General features: G+C 41.2%; 2 protein-coding genes across 2 annotated transcripts; both read right to left on the reverse strand.

Moving 5' to 3' along the window:
- Positions 1–483: 483 nt before the first annotated feature.
- On the reverse strand, positions 484–8,346 carry abcb9 (ATP-binding cassette, sub-family B (MDR/TAP), member 9). The gene is made up of 11 exons (XM_067601903.1): positions 7,005–8,346; positions 6,470–6,584; positions 5,742–5,872; positions 5,194–5,399; positions 4,899–5,096; positions 4,643–4,771; positions 4,343–4,531; positions 3,730–3,903; positions 3,326–3,485; positions 2,341–2,477; positions 484–2,224 (listed from the first exon to the last, which is right to left on the reverse strand). The coding sequence occupies exons 1-11, from the start codon at positions 7,678–7,680 to the stop codon at positions 1,910–1,912; spliced, it is 2,430 nt and encodes an 809-aa protein (XP_067458004.1). The 5' UTR covers positions 7,681–8,346; the 3' UTR covers positions 484–1,909.
- Positions 8,347–11,353: 3,007 nt separating this feature from the next.
- zgc:113436 (uncharacterized protein LOC503528 homolog) lies at positions 11,354–15,809 on the reverse strand. The gene is made up of 8 exons (XM_067601917.1): positions 15,308–15,809; positions 14,577–14,770; positions 14,362–14,473; positions 14,127–14,265; positions 13,593–13,647; positions 13,246–13,503; positions 13,055–13,171; positions 11,354–11,991 (listed from the first exon to the last, which is right to left on the reverse strand). The coding sequence occupies exons 1-8, from the start codon at positions 15,474–15,476 to the stop codon at positions 11,734–11,736; spliced, it is 1,302 nt and encodes a 433-aa protein (XP_067458018.1). The 5' UTR covers positions 15,477–15,809; the 3' UTR covers positions 11,354–11,733.
- Positions 15,810–17,712: the final 1,903 nt, after the last annotated feature.

Raw genomic sequence — 17,712 nt, forward strand, 5'->3', positions numbered from 1 at the left:
TCGCAGCTGCCGGTAAGTCTCATAACATTATGCAGTAAATGTGGAGCTGAGAAGTTCAGCAGAAGAAACTGTGAAAAAGAACCCAAGTATAATCAGTGCGGGGGAGGCATGAGACTGGAAAGCAGATGGTCCAAAGAGAAAGAAAGAGATGGAAGTCATGAGGATCAGGTCCAAGAGAAGGCTGAGCCATGAGGAAGCAGCCAGGAACGGAAAGATTCAAGAAGTAAAGGAGAACAAATCAGGTGGGAAGCATGATGAATATTGGTTTTGTAAGGATAAGATGATGTTCTTAGCATTTCTGGCCATGGTGATTCACTGTGCCGCTGAGGCAGACAGGAAATTCGAGAGAGTAGAGATAGTTGCTGATGCAGCAAGAAAGTTTTTGGATATCGCTGAAATTACTGGAGGACGTGCCTGGGCTGTTGAGAGAGGCTTTCAGGTCCTCTCACAGCCTAAACTGAGAAGTTATGTTAGAGAATGGGATGAGGGGTTGGGAAGAACTTTATTTATTTTATTTTATATATAATAATTTAGATTAAAAAGAAGAATTGAGTCTTATTTTCAATCCAGTAGAAGGAGGTAACGCAACATTTTGGATGCAAAGCGCCTCTACAAACCAATGAAAAAGAAGAACCTCACAACATGAGCATCAACTGAGGAATACTGAAGATGCAGCGAAGCCTCTCACTAGATTTAACATTAGAAAGTGAAGCTACAAAAAAAAAAAAAACATCCACAAATGTCATTTGGAACCATATCAGTCAAGATGTTTGAGCAAGTCAGGACCAATATACCAAATCTTTAACAAGCTACCAGTTTCAGCTTATTTCAGTTTAGGCCTTTACATTATCAAGCAAGTAAAGATAAATTTGAGTGCCTGTAGTTACATGAACTCTGCTGACAAGATGTGTATGGCTTCATTGTTTAAGTCATTCAGGTGTGGACGACACTGAGTAAATACATTTTTGAAGAGTCACCAAAGAATTTGACTATGGAAATGAAGTCTCACCCCGCACAAATTTTGGCTTGAAGTATAAGCATACTTGAAGCCAAATTATATGTAAAAATACAAGATAAATTAATAGGAAAGTCACAATATTCTGATACTACAGAATAAACCCACCTAACAGTCACCAGTGTGTCCATGTTTTCATCAGCTAAAATGTGAAGCAGGATTTTACCAGGAGACGGTGAATGCAGCATACGGCATTAATCCAACATTAGTATCCATAAAGGACCACATGCAGTACATTTTTTACAGTGTTGTTTGTATATATTTCATTTACAGTGCTGCTGATTGATCCTCATTGTAGACAATCATAGATGTCTATTAGTGCATTCAAGTTCCACAGACAAAGGCACCCGTCTATTCTTTGTTCACACTGCTTACATGTGGAATTACAAATAATATAAGTGAACATCAAGCATTTCCAAACCTGTCACCATAAAATCAATATGAAAGCAAAACTAAATCCTGAGGAAGACTTTAATAAAATAAGATTGTGTCCGTAGTGTGATGATGAGGTATTAAAAAAATAAACAAACAAACACAATCGTATACAGTACACCAGAGGCAACATTGTGCCTCTTCTTAAAGCTAATATGTCAGTTAGTGTTCATACTGGCCCTTCATTCAAGTTTTACTGAAGAGGGAAATGCCAACCCTCTGATATGTTTTGATAGGTTTGACTCTATATTTATAATTTAGTAATGATAATCTGGTTGACAATTTGGTCAGATTGACTATAATCCTGGACTTCTCTACTCTACACAGGTAATTCTTCTCAGACTTTGGATATCTGCACAAAATATCTGCTATGGTTTGGTGGTTTGAATTGAAAAATAATGCTATCAACCCTCAAAAACATCCAGCAGTCCAATAATCACATTTCCACTCTCTGGTTGGAACTCAGTAGCGAGCGCTGCACTCTGACTCGCTGCTGCCGCTGCTTTGTCTGCTCCGCCGGCGTCCTCCATCAGACTTCCAGTGAAGGTTTTCGGACGGGTTGAGGAGCTCCGCCCCCGTCTCGATGCCCAGGACCTGCCTCTGCACCAGTTTGTAGTAGAGCCCCCCGCTGGCCATCAGCTGACTGTGGGACCCCTGTTCAGCCACCTGGCCCCTGTCGATCACTATGATGTTGTCTGCCTTCTCCACTGTGCTCAGCCGATGTGCGATCACCAGCACCGTGTGCTCCCGTATGATGGTGTTCAAAGCCTGCTGAACCTGCAGCAGACATGAGTTCACAGAATGATCACTCATTCACTAATGTAAGGTGATATTACAGGATTGTATTACGCTTTTAAGGCCTCTTGTATATGTCAGATGTCATTTGGACTTACAATGTGTTCACTCTCTGCATCCAGGGCACTGGTGGCCTCGTCCAGGATAAGAACACGAGGGTTGCGGATGAGAGCTCTGGCGATGGCCACCCTTTGTTTCTGTCCCCCTGACAGCTGGGTGCCCTTCTCTCCGACACCTGAACAACGAGGTGCAATGATTCAACTGCATGGCTTCAGCTTAGTGAAGTCACATGACCCTCGGCTGCATTTTTATTTTATAAAACAATATGATGAAGTGATGTTACCCATCATGTTTCTTTATTTGAATAGTGGACAGTATGAGGGGAACAAAGGTTCTTAGAAGGACTCCAATCAGGGGCGTTGTGATTATATGGCGAGCCCCCGGGCTGCCCTACCCATCATGCTTTGGGCTGATATAAAAGACTTCATACACACTATAATAAGTAGGATGTGACTGTTAAGAACTTTGAAAACTGACAATGAATTTTTCATGTTGTGTCCTTTACCGATACCGTTTATTTTAGCACTTTTCAAATAATGCAATTAGGGCTGCAACTAACGACTATTGTCATTAGATTAATTTGTCGATTATTTTGTCTATAAAATGTAAGAAAATAATGAAAAATGTCAAATGTCAATCACTGTTCCTCAAAGCCAAAGGTGCAACCTCTTGTTTTGTCTTGTTTACTACCAGCAACCAGACAATATTCATGTTTAAGAAGCTGCAACCAGCTTTGCTCTCAATCAACTAATCAATTAATAATTGCAGCTCTAAATGCAATAATTCAGATGACAATGAATTTATAAGAAAAAACACAACTCAAACCTTTCTTAACAGCCAACAGTCTCTTGAGCAGGTGTTGTAGTTTACCTGTTTCATTCCTAAAACGTTATCGGCTGATTATATAACAATAATAAGAATAATCAAATTATGAAATTATTAGATTTTATGATGAAACAGATCAAATAAATTCCAGTAATGTAAAGATGATGAAAGAAAGAAATGAAGGTGTATAATAATTACTGGTCTCGTAGCCTTTGGGGAGGCTGGTGATGAAGTCGTGAGCGTTGGCCTTGGTGGCAGCGTGCTGCACGGTTTCCACGGGGACGTCAGTCAGACCGTAGCTGATGTTCTCCTCGATCGTCCGGGCAAACAGCACCGGCTCCTGACCCACCAGAGACACCTGCAATAACAACAGCAGAACAACAAAATAACCTGCTGCAGGCTTCTGCTTCCTGATGCCGCTGATGACCTGCTCGTAACGCTCGTAGGATGTACATATCCTCTGACTGGTCTAAAGATCAATGTCATCCTCCTTCATCTACTAGCATGACCATAGTCACAAAATCTGCCAGTTTGTGCCAGCACCTATGATAAAATACCCCGTCATACCCCGTCCCAACCTTTGACCTCTGACATAGCCTGACCTTGGAGTGGAGGTAGTCATGTTGGAAGGTGTGAACAGGTTTTCCATCCAGCAGCACTTGGCCTTGCTGAGGCAGGTAGAAGTTCTCCAGCAGAGTCACACAGGAGCTCTTTCCACTGCCTGAAGGTCCCACCAGCGCTGTCACCTCTCCAGGCCGCAGAGTGAATGACACTCCCTGCAACACACCAACACTTATTGTACTTATTATAAGTGAAAGTTTGGAAATTATTTTCTTTTTTCTGCCACTATAAAAAGTTCATATATTTAGCAAAAAAAGAAGGAGTTTGGAGGCCGAGGGGCTACTGATAGTTTAGGATTTATGTTACTAAACAAAGATATTTGCATATCATTTGATTTAGAGCTGCAACAACTGACAGAAACTTAATTGCTAACTATTTTTATAATTATCATCACATATGGCCATTATCCTGTTCAAGTAACACAAAATACAAAACTGTAATGCTGCCTGTTTTCCCACAGAAATGTATTCCTGGCAGAGTGCAAAGTCTTATATAGTAGCACAGATTTTAAGAAACAAGGCCCCATATTTCAGCAGTGCAGAGTTCTACAAGGTTTATCAGCTCAGTGTGGCGGGCAGAGCCCTCGGGACAAACCTTGAGAATATCAGTCTCAGGACGTGTCGGGTAGGCAAACGTGACGTCTTTAAATTCCACCAGACCATTGCATGCATCCGGAGCCTCCGTGCCATCAGCTGGATGTTTGGGTTTCCTGTCCAGGTACTCAAAAACCTTCTCAGCAGCTCCCACTCCCTGCATGAGGCCCGTGTACACTGATGCAATGCTCTGTGCGACGGATCACACGAGAGATCAGTTAATGGGGATAAATCTTGCAAATGTTCTCATGCACACAAAATAGATGAACAGACAAAACAGATGAGATAACAGATGAAATACCTCCAGACATTCTCCCAGCTCGAGCATGTATATGAAAAAAGATATCAAGGCACCGCTACTCATCTGACCAGTAACCACAAGGTAACCGCCATAGTAGAGGATAGCCACCTCTAGAGCAAGCTCTGAGATCTGAAGAACACACACAAACTTTGATGTACTGATGCACACACTGTAACAAACAATGAATTAGTGATATTTTATGAAACAAAAATAAATGTGGAGCTCTTAATTTGAAGAGGCTGATGCTGATACCTACACAACTGGACCACATGTAGCAGGCATAGGCCAAGGCTTGTTTCTTGTTGAGCTGGAACATGACTAAGAGCTTAGCGTAGTAGGAGTCAGCCTCCCCACACTCATTGGCAAAGCTTCGCACTGTCCTCATGGCTGAAATGGTTTCTTCTGCAACTTTATTGGCCTCTGCGAGGGTTGTTTGCACCTCTTTGGTGAGTTTCTGGAAATATTTTTTTAAAAACACACACACACACAAAGAAGTTAGTTTAGTTTTATCTACAAATGAAAAAAGCAACACATAGAGAAAACTACTTTACCTTGTAGTACTCGCCATAAAGTTTAGAGACAAGGGCGATGAAAGGGAATCCCATGATGGTCACCAGTGTCAGCTTCCAGCACATCCCAAACATGAAGATGAAGAAGCCGGCGCCCTTGATGGTGCTCCTCAGGAAGACGTTGACATTCTGGGAGATGAGGTCACTCACCTGCGTGGTGTCCGCTGACAGACGTGAGATGATGTCACCTGCAGGGCGATACAGACAGGATGGATAGATAGATAGTGCTCCTATCTTACCTGCAGAGCTGCAACCATTAGTCCATTCATTAATGAGCTGATTGACAGAGAATAAGTATTTTGATAATCTAATAATTGTGTTAGTCATTTGCAGGTAGCTGGCAGCTTCTTTTTTCTGTGTCATACATGACAGTAACCTGATCGGACCAAAAACACATTTGTATCTTGGGCTCTAAGACATTATGATGGGCATCTTCCATGATTTTCTGACATTTAATAGACAAAATGTTTAATCGATAATCAAGAATATAAATGTCAGATTAATCAAAAATGAAAATATTCGTTAATTACCTGTATGGTTTTCATCGAAAAAGGCTATTTCCTGTTTCATCAGGTTTCTGAAGAGGTGATTCCTGAGCCGAACGTTTAATCTGGCAAACGTTAGGGTGAAGACTCCTCCACGAACTCCCATTGCAATCGAGCTGAGGAGAAGAAAACGCTGTCAGAAGCTTTAAAGAGCTTTGGTTTGATGTTCTGGCTTCAGCTGCAGTCTAAGACCTTTATCAAATCTCATCAACAGCTGTTTAATTTATTGGAATGTCTGTAAGTGTTCAAGTTAGCTAACTTTTAATAACATGTTTATTTTGTACACATAAAAGTCTTAAAATCAGATTATGCAAGTTATTATTGGACTTCTTTTAATGTTATTTGAACATTGACACGCTGCATTCTGGATCTGGTTTAAATTAGTTTGTCTTGTAGCCAAGCAGGCTTTGCATATACTGTATGTATGCTTCATCTAATATCATCACCCTCCTTTTTACTGATTTCTCCCAATAATAATAATAATAATAATAATAATAATGAGAAGAAGAAGAAGAAGAAGAAGAAGAAGAAGAGGAACATTACAGTCATAGTCTGCAACACTTTCATACAAACAAATGCCGGTGTCTCCTTCCACTGATCTCTAATTACAGCGTCTCTCTTCAGTCAGTCAGTTTTATTTTAAAAACACTGGATCACAGTGATGACACGCACCTCCACCCTCCTCCACCATCAGAGGAAGTGTAGATACTCACCTGGCTAAGGCCAGCACTGACAGTGTGATCACAGGTTTAGCAAAGTACTCCATGCTCTGGTGAACCACGATGCCGTCTATGGCCTTCCCGTAGTAGAGAGGTATGAAGGCTTCACCTGCAGGTACAAAGAGAGACCAAGATATCATGTTAGGACTGTTTAAGTATCTTTGGCAAAAAGGAGCAACTCTAGGAGAAACTGTTTTATCATAAATATCATGGTCAGAATCATTTGTGGCAAAAACTAGTGGTGGATGATAAGACTTAGTTTCTTTTCAGGATAACTTCAGACACTGAATAAAGTGAAGGTCATTTGCAGGTGGGGCATTTTTGGCATTCAGTCCACACTTTATAGAGCGCTATTTGAAGCTAGCTGATAAGCTGTCACAAGGTCATTTTAAAATTTTACGACCTTCATCAGTAACTTGGTAAACTGTGTAATCTCATATGAGTAACACAACGATCATGCTACCTGAGCAAAGGTTGGTGCAAATACAGTGATAGTAGTGGTCTATATCACCACATCAAGGACACTCACACACAGCAGAGATGATGAGGAAGAGGACAGCTACAGACAACAGCCCGCCATCTTTTCTACAGTAGTTCAGCAGACGTCCCAGCGTAGCTCCTGAGCTGGTCTTCTCCTTCTCCCGTGTTGCTTCCTCTTTCTTATTCTTCCTCTCACACCCCACCTCCCGCTCCTCCTCACCAGCTGTCTCCACCAGCTTCTCGGTGTCCCCAGAAGGTCCTCGTTCACCGCTCCTGCTGCCGCTTTGACTGCTCACCGAGGCGGACTCCTTCCCGAGCAGCCTCCAGAGCAGCATGACACTCAGAGAGGAGACACAAGTCCAGCACATCAGGCTCAGGAGCCAGGGCTGCTGGGACAGAGGCCCCAGCTCGCTCAGCATCAGCAGCTTGGCCAGGGTGTATGTGATGATGCTCAGGCAGATTAGGAGAATCAGGGTGGTGAGTTTAGCGACCCTGGGGGGGCCATCCTCTCTGTTCCATGACACCCCTATGGAGGCACCCAGCAGCAGGGAGGCCCGGAGCAGCACGATCCCCCAGAGGTCCAATGATGACTGGAGGATGTTGAAGTGTAGGGCATCCTCTTTGAATATGCTCAAGTGTGATCCATGTGTATATAGGACAGTGGTGAGGACAATGTCCAGTAGGACATATAACACAGTGCAGCTCACACCTGCTTTGATGCCCATACTGATTATCAGGGTTATGACAAGTACTAACAGTGTTCAGCTATCCCAGATAATAATAATAATAATAATAATAATAATAATAATAATAATAATAACCAGCTTTTCAAAATACACTTATAAGTGGTTAGCAGCTAAATTAAAATGCAAAACATCTGGTAAACACTTACATCAGGCCTTACATGAGAAAGCTGAACCGCAGTAGCTCAAGAAAATCTTTTGGGCATTTTCTGTCACTCCAAATGATTTTTCTTAACTTACTTTTATTTAGAAGGGAACTACTTCCGGTCTCCTGCGGCCTGTGGCTACATGCAATAAATATGAGGAAGTCCTTGTCTAACTAGCTGAATGTAACTGTCACTACGCTGTAAATAATGTCCAGTAATGTTGCAACATCAGTCTCACACAGTCTGAGCCAGCTTTAGTTAGCTGTTAGCTTTCAGCAGGAAGTGAGCTGTGTTGCGTCAGGTTTCAAATGCTGCCATGATATTTAATCCCTTCATGTCCAGCTGTCCGGCGACACGTTCAACAGCTTCCTGCAGTTTCCTCTGATCATAATAAAACACACAGCAGCGTGAAGACTGTACCGGCTCAGAGGCGGAGTCCTCCTCTCACACTGAGGCCAGTAAACTTGATTATAGTGAACAGACTGAAGCGTCAGGTGGACCCCGGTATCCAAGATCGTCTATGTCTGAGAGGATGCACACTCCGCAGGATCACAACTACCCACATGTGCATGACCAGTCAGATCTGAAAGTAATCACCCTCTTCACATTCTTATACATATATTATATTATATATATATATATATATGTACTCTGACTGTGCCAGAGTTAGCTACATAGCTAAATTTCATCAGCAGTCCCCGGGCAGGCAAATCCACAAAATATTTCCAGCATCAAATGTTATTATTCATACAGAGAATAAACATTGTATCATAAAAGCTAAAGACACTTTCCATTTAAAGCATTACATCATACAAAATGTTCACATGATTGGTTCTGTTTCAGCCATAATATCAATTGTGATTTAAAACTGGAGGGTAGAGTATTGTGTGTGGACCTGTGCTGCACTCTGGTAAATGCTCTTGTTTGCCTGCTGTTATCTGATGTTATCTGCTGTTATCTGATGTTATCTAATGTTATGTGAACATAATAGGCAAACTCTATCAGTGGGGGAGGAGCAAGATTGTGGATAATTTTGTACATTAAGCAGGAGTTTGAGAAGTAGACAAAGGTTGTACTTTGTAATTATATCGCAGTGATGATACCTTGTAGGCTTTTTATCCAATATATGAGCGTTCTTTTGTACATACTGTGCATGGGCCTTTTACTCAGGCAGCCGAGGAGCCACTGAAACTAATGTAACAGGTTGTATATGCATCCATTCATTCAGTGATATTAGAAAGTACCTGGTTGAATTAACAAGCTCTTGTGACTCTTTGAAGTCCTGACTAGATTCAAATTGCCAAACATACTTTTTTAACCATGAAGACTACTACACAATGGCAGTTTTAATGCGCTGCAAAGGAGGCAGAATGATACCTCTTCTCATTTTTACCCTCTCTCTCTCTGACGCACTACAGCTGTTGCGGAAGTGAACGGTGTGTGGCCCCTCCCACCAGATATTCTCATGTGTTCAAACTATGAGGGTCAAAAAAACAACAACACACATTTATGTTGAACAATGTGTTAGTTATCCTCCATAATGTAAGGAAAAAAAATCTTATTTTAATGAGAAAAAGGTAAAAATGATAGTTTGTCAGTGTAAACTCATAACTACATCCACAAATGTAGATAGATTACCAGCTGAGGACCAAAACAGAATTGAACTAACCAGAGTGAATATTGGATAGATGGATGGCCAGAACCCCGACTCTAAATGACTTAAAGCTGCAGGCAGCGTTGAACGGCAGTCCAAGCGCTTCTGTTACAGGCATGTAGACGTCTCCAGACCTGGACTGACAGGTCTGACTTTACAAACAGGTAAGGTTTGGTGCAGACTGGAGCATGTACAATAAAGTTATAGAAACTTCCTCTGTCATGGTGAAACATCAAATCTCAATGGTGTGAGGATGAGTTTTCTGCAGGGTGAGACATGTCTGTCTCGCTCACACCTATGTCATCAAAATTATGCAGGTTTTGGGTCCATTCACTGTAATTTCAATAAATAAATTGAAAACTCTTGATGAGTTTGTGTGTAAAAGAAATTAAATTCCTAATTTTCATGAAGTCTATTTTTTAGAAAAGTACAGACTTTTAACCCACATGACCTGGTGAAAGTTTGATTGACATGTGTCCTGTCAGGTGTGTAGAGACAATAAGTAACTGATAGTCATATATTTGAATAGAGAGTGTTAGTGAACCCACATCTTTCTGAACATTTACTGCTTCCACATAGTTTTATGAGTCACAAGACTTTGACCTACAAATCTTGAATTTACATGTGTTTTCTATAGATGTCTCCAGACCCGGGCTGACAGGTCTGACCCCCCCCCCCCCCCCTTCTCCCTCTCAGTTGGAGAGCAGGATTTTCGAGTACTCTTCTTGTGACATATCCTCATAAATCCCATAACTTTAGTCAAATATTATATTAAAAGTCACATCTGATAGAAGGAAATTTTGTCGCGAATCCATTGATACAGGTTTGAAAGCGGTCAGACTTACAGTTCAGACGTCAGAAGCATCAGTTTGATACAAAGTTCATACCCAGAGATTGATTTACATTGTAAGGGTGATGTGGCACTGCAACTCTCAGGGCTTATAAAATCTTAACTGTTCGAGTTATTACAAAGTTTTTAATAACTTTTGTTCAGCACAGTGTCATAAGTCATGTATAAAAGTTTGAAGCTGATACCATAAACGCCCTCTGAAGAGAGCCGTTTGCTCGGGGTCCAAAATTGGAGAAAAGTCGTACTTTGATGGGCTTACTGTGGACTTCCTGTTGGATTTAGGGGGTCAGGGGTGTCAGTGTATGATTTGTAGGTCTCGATGAGACAAATAATTGAGTTTTGGTTCGATCTCTCTACGACATTACTACGGGCCATGGCGGCCGTTTTACATACATAGGTGGCGCTAGAGAGCACATTTTGGCACTTTGGGGTTTAATTTTTACATTTGATCAAATTTTCACCAGACCTGATGTGCGTGCCAAATTTGGTGAGTTTAACATGTTTAGGGTTTCAGTAGTAATAATAAGAAAGAAACACCTGATTTTTGGAGTTCAGGCCTTAATAATAATAATAATTATGTGACTCTGTGTCTGCAGGAGTTAATATAAACATTTTGCCGACCCTCTCAGGTGTTAATATGTCTGATGTTGTTTACAACCATCTGCTGCCCCCCAGTGGACAAAAGAAAAAAGAACTCTATTGATGAAAGTCCTGTCTGCTTTTTAACTTTCATTCTGGATAAATTTGCTTTCTATAAGAGATAAAATGTGGGAAAAAAGTGAAGTTGCAATTCTACTCCATTATTGCAAATGGCTCTGACCCACTTATTATATGTTTATAAACTCATTCAGTCTTTCACTTTTAGTTTCTACTCTTGCAATGCCGACAGGAAGACTGAGGTCATTATACATTTTTAAATGAGTAGATACTATAAAGGCTAAACTAGTAGAGAATAACAACTGGAGCATCTTGTAATGACTATAGTATACAGCAAGGCAACACAAATCAAACAATACCTTTATTAGTACTGTAGATTAAAACTCTATTGTGTGACAAAGTAGACACAAATAACTTAACATCATTTTCATGGGAAACAGTGCTTTTTGGTGAAGAAATCGTGAAAAAACAACAACAATTCATCTGCAGTTTCTTTGGCCAGAGGATTCTTAGCGTAAGATTCATCTACAAATGAAACATCAGATGTCTGGATGACAAGCCTGCATTGTGTTCAACTGACTGACGACGGCAGCACTAATCATCATCACACTCGTTTCACCAACATCTGGATCTCTGTCTTCTGTCTGAGACCGCGGGCAGCTCATGACGACATGTGGTAGTGCTCCTCTGACGTGACGACTAAATTCATTTCAGACGGTTCTGAATCCTCAGTGGACGTCAGACTCGGCCAAGTGATATTCTAACTCAGTCTTTATGTCTTCTGAGCTGCTTTGCTCGGTGGCCAGCACCGTCTCAACAGGGAAAGACAAATATAAACTCTCTTTCAGTTTTTTCGGGGAGGGAGAGTCTCCCGCACCAAACAGGGGATCTGCGATTTTAAAGGTCATGGAGGGCATGTTATGTGCCCTGCGTTTGGCGTTCTTTTTCTTCTCTTGTTTGTAGGCTGCGTTCATATTGGCTAGCACCTGGAAATGACACACACACACATTCAGAGACCAAAATGAACAGACGTCTGGAGAACAAAACAAATCCATCTGAGCTGAATCATTTCTCCCCAATAACTACCATGTGTCACGCATGCTAACGAACCAATTAAGACCATAAATGAATGCATTTGTAAATATTTCTGTCAACATGTTTACTGTCACATAACACATGGGTATTAATCATGTGAACTCACTGATTAAAGATTCGCTGTGACAGAATCAAGTTTTTGTCACATGGAGCTCAACACAAACATCACACTGATGACATCATGTCTTACACGCCGTCATACCATGTATGAGGGACACAAAAACGCACAGCAACATGTGCTCTCATGAATGAGCCAAATGGGACTCCATATAAGGTCATTTCCCAAATGATGCACTCAACCAATCAGCAATGAACACAAAGACTTAGTGATCAATATTCATATATTAACAATGGATCAAAGAACTGTGTGTGATGTAAAAGGCATCTCTGCTGTTTAGTACAACAGAGTTGATTGTTTTGGTTTTCCTGCCCATAAATTAGAATTCTTTTTATAGTAACAACTAAGATACCGTATAACTAGAAACCTGCATCATCAGCGGTGACCTCATCCTGCACTAAAGAAGGCAAAACAAATTTAAAGGAATTAGTTCAAGTAGTATTTCAACATTTTGGGAGAGACGCTGTGAGTTAGATGATAAGATTGATACCACTCTAAACATTTAAAGCTACAGCCAGCAGCTGCTTAGCTTAGCTTAGCATTAAGACTGGAAAAGCAGAAAACAGCTAGCTCTGTGTTTACATGAGCTTATCAGTGGGACTGTTTCTTAGCTGAGGCTAGTAATTTCCAGTAGTGTCCGCTGGTTGCCTGGCAACCTCAAGGTGACATCATTGATTGGTAGGCAGATTTTGTTACAGTTGGATGGTACCAGGTTACATTTATCTGTACACTATTCATCCCTTTAAGAAAGAAATGATACCAGGTGAAAATCTCCTCAGCAGTGTTTGATCTGCAGCATCCGTTTTCATTGTGGAAGGAAAAATAATATGAATTACCAGCTGTTTAACAGAGTTCTGCTGCTCCTGCATTATGGTCACATACGTAGAGGCCTTCTCCTTGGTGGAATACATATCCTGCTCTTGATCGTCATAATTCAGCAGGCTGAGTGTAGTCTGGATGAAAAGAAGAATGTAGTAAGAAGAAACCAGACCAGTCTGTTAGAAAAGGCTTATTCCTGCCGTCTTACCTCGTTGGGTAAATTAGCTTTCCTGTTAAACATGAGAGAGTAGGGGGTGAACTTGGTCGTGGGGTTGGTGGATGTTCTGAACAGAAACAGCACAGGGTCTAGAAAGTCGTCCCATTCGGCCTGCTTCTCCGTTACCATCTGCACCACGGCTTCCTTCAGTAAAGGACCGGTGCAGTCGTGTAGCGGGTTGAGCTGAGGTTGATCCAGAGGAGAAACCTTCAGCACGATGCTCCACCTGTCGCACAGCAGCTTGGTCACCTGGAAAACATCTGGATGAGTACTAACAAAACTGACTCTCATCTATTAACTGTTTGTTTATTTCATTAACTCTGTGACTCACATCTCACCTCATCACAGAAGTCACCATTCTGCGTGCACACGACTGTTTTAGGGGCACCGAACCTGATCGAACGGAGAACAGAATGAGAAAAAAAATCTAATGTGCAACGTTAACAATGTTATAATACCAGTGGTTAAAGTGAACAAATGTCTCTATCACGGGTTATGGCCTTACTTTTGGAGAGAGTTGTCAGTGGTTTAAGATTTAGATTATTTTATTTGAATGGTTTTTAGAAGCCTGAAGAGGCACACGGATCAGGAAGTTAAAGCAAAGTATAACAGTTTATTTTTCTTTCTAATTCCTTTTAATCATCTCGTGGGATCCCGAGGACCACCAGGGAACCACAGAATTAGACTAAAATGCCAGCAACCGATAGTGGCCTCTTATTTATGATTTAGAGGCAACCATACCATGAATTAAATCAAAAACATTAAAGAATTGGTTTGGGGGATATGGTAATGAGGACAAAAACTAACATTAAAATATATCAGTAGGTTATTTTGGTCAAACTCTTCCTTCAACCCTTGTGAAATGTTTCTACCTGTATACACATTTGGAAATGCATCTGGCAATGGAGAGAGCATCTGTCTTCTGCACTGGAAACGCTTCAGGCCATTTACTGTAGTAATCAATGAGGACTGTAACATTAGTGTTGCCTTGCTGCGTCTCTGGGAAAGGCCCTGGTGAAGAGAAAACACACAACAAGTCTCAAACTGGGGAAAAAAGCAGTAAAGCAGTAAAATATACAATTTGTTGAAATGAAGAGAAGTAAAAACCGATGATGTCGATCCCGACTATATCCCACGGTGCGTCCACTTTGATGGGCCGAACAGTCCTCGCCAGGTTTTTATTCCTCTCTGTGTGCTGACAGGTCTCACACACTTTTATCTACAACAGCAAACACTTATCAGAATATCAGTTAGACATTATTTTTCTATCATTATGTCTCAGTGATGTTAACTGAATATTCTACACATAAAACTGTCTGTACCCAATCCACTACATCCTTGATGATACCCAGCCAGTAGTACTTGCTCTGGATCCTGTGGACTGTCTTCTTTTGGCCCAAATGATGACCGATGTCATTGAAGTGACAGTCGAGGAAGATCTGCCTCTTCCTCTCGGCATCGATCACCACCTCCCTCTTCTCTTCTTTCTTGGGTCCCACATAGTACAGCTTCCCCTCTTGAATGCAGAGATGGATTCACATGAGCAAGGTTCTTACATTCTCCCAAACAGAAGATCACAACAGATCGATGAATACTTCAGGAGAGAACATCACACCATACTGCACTGAAAACATTTAATGTTGTCAGACAGCTGATGAATGATCACTTCCGACCTGCTGAAGACACTTTAGCTCCATGCTTCAATTTGGCATCACTATCCATTTACAAAACACCAATTACTTACAGAAAACCTTTACTTTTATAACATATTGTCAATGATCCACTTTCAAAAGCATGATTTAACGTTCAGGCCACTATCAGACAGTGTCAGAGGTTGAAATGTACCTGATATACAGTGCTGGTTATATTGAACTAAGTTAGACTCCTACAGATTCATCATTGACTCGTTATGTCCTACAAGAGAGGAAGCTGGTTTTAAATTGGCAGGTTTTGTAATGAAGTTCGTGATGCCAACAGAGGGTTAGCTAGAGGAAAGAAAGGCATGTTCAGCGTGTTTCCAGTAGCTTATTAAAGGTTTTAAAATAAGTCTTACCGTCAATGATAAACTTCCGGGCGTATCTTTTGAGATTCTTCTTTCTTATAGGGTGCATTGTCTGAGGAAAGCAGCCTTTGGTCACAAAAGTGTAAATGTCACCGAGTTTATTGGTGCTGGATTCAACCACCTCCTCCTCCGCCACTTGCAACGACTCCACACTTAACATATCCGCAAGGTTTTAACAACCAGTTCAACCGGACAGTGAACATAAAGCAGCTGCTACAGCTGACACAGACACAAACAACACAATCACAACAAAATGAAGCTGCAAACCGTGCGCCTGGCTGCTCCTTCTTCTTCTTCTGTATTTGCACTTAGACTTGACATCCAAGTTTTTGCATTAGCGCCCCCTTCTTACCAACGTATGACACCTCCTACCACACCAGCCCTCCACCACACTGTGTAAGATTTAGTGGCATCTAGCCGTGAGGTTGCAGATTGAAACCATATATAGATATAAATAAACCCCCCCGTCTCTGATTGTCTAGTACTCATTGCCTTTAGGTTGGTTAGTTTAGGCATGAGAAGTGAGATGGTTAAGGTAAGAACATCAGGATAAGAGCCAATCAGAGGCAGAGCGGGGCGGGTCTTCACAGAATATGGGTGGGGAAAAAATAATGCCCCCCCCCCCCCCCTCCGAATGTGTAGGAGGACCTATGGTGGCCGCGAAACTCGCCAAAATCGTGAAAGGCCCTCTCCAGACCCAGCGTTTGGTTTGTCCGTTCTGGGCTACTGTAGAAACATGGCGGGCTCTGTGGACGAGGTCCCGCTCCCATGGATGTTTAAAGAGAACTGGATACGGCGTCGGAGGCGGGACCCCGTTCATTCCTATGAAAGTTCCTCAGTGGCGCATGAAGCAAAAAAAAGAATCGACTTCCGGGTATAAAGTACCCGGATCTTCCGCATTGTGCGGCCCATAGAGCATGCGCACTAGTGACTTTCGCTGGCCAAGTATGCTACTTCCGGTTTAGCCCTCCGGCTAACTTGAATGGGGATAAAACAATTCAATCATGCGGCTCTTCTAGGCTTTTGAAATGTGATCAGACCGAACAGATTTAATTCTGATAATGAGACGGGTCATTTTGTGGGTTGTGATGCTCAAAAAAATGTGTCTACTGATTGATGGACAATGTAGACTTTCACAATGTAAGTCTATGGGGAAAAGTCTTTTTGGGCCCAATAGCGTCACGTGACGTTGTAATTACATGGTTTGGCTTCTATGTCAACAATTCTTATTTTCAGGTGATTATACACTAATTAAAACATACTTATGAATATTATATTCCATTTATGCCAAGTCTGTTCTGCTAGATGCCACTAAATTTTACACACTGCACCTTTAAATAAATGTAAAGGTCATTTGTGTAGATCTATGGGACCTCTGTTTTGAAACTTCTACTCCGAACGTTGGTTTGCATGCTACCATGTTTGCCTTCGACGTTTGATGTTTAATGTCTTCTAGTGGTCACAGTGTTGGTATTACATCTCTAAGAATAATATAATGTCATAATAGATGTCATAATTCTACCACATAATGAAACACAACAGCTCTGAAATAAATGCAACATTTGGGGAAGTTTTGTCCACCTACATTCATGAAAGTCGACAGAATATTTGTCGTCACAGTGCGTGTATAAGGACTTAAACTTCAAAAGTTTTCACTGGATTTTTTACTTTGCTATTGTTTCTGCTTTGATGTTTATAGACTCAACAATTGTTATGACTATTAATAATAATGTGTCACATCTGTCAATTATGTTATTTGTACAAACAAATCAGTAGCTTAACGGCACATTGTTTAAAACAGAGGAGTGTGCTTACACAGTATGACCACTGGAGGGCAGTGTACAGTGATGACGTCACTCTAGCTAGCGTCAAGGAAGACGCAAGAGCATACACACACTTCCGGTATGCATGGCACCACCCCTTGTATCAAATTCGCCCAACATTACGAGTGATGTTGGGTCAAATAGTTGAAACAGTGTTGGTCTTTCAAACAAACAAAGTGTCGAAATCACAAATAAAGTATTATTATATAAGACAAACTTGAACATTTATTGAAATGAAAGCATGTGAGAAGTTTAGAGGGAAAAATCACTATTTGGTGGAGCTGTTAACAACTCATAGACATGTGAAATGTGACCCCGACTACACACTGCTTTTTGTAAGACGTCAAAAGCCAAAAAGGTTGGAAACCACTGGTTTCATCTTTAACAATGTTTTGTATTTTAAAAGCTTGTTATATTATCCATTGTGTCAAATCTTCATCTGAAAAGTAACTAAAGCTGTCAAATAAATGTAGTGGAGTAGAAAGTACAATATTTCCCTCTGAGATGTAGAAAGTAGCATCACATGGAAAGCACAAGTCCCTCAAAATTGTACTTAAGTACAGCACCTGAATA

The sequence above is a fragment of the Thunnus thynnus genome, chromosome 2, assembly GCF_963924715.1.
Source record: "Thunnus thynnus chromosome 2, fThuThy2.1, whole genome shotgun sequence".
In the NCBI taxonomy this organism is placed as follows: domain Eukaryota; kingdom Metazoa; phylum Chordata; class Actinopteri; order Scombriformes; family Scombridae; genus Thunnus; species Thunnus thynnus.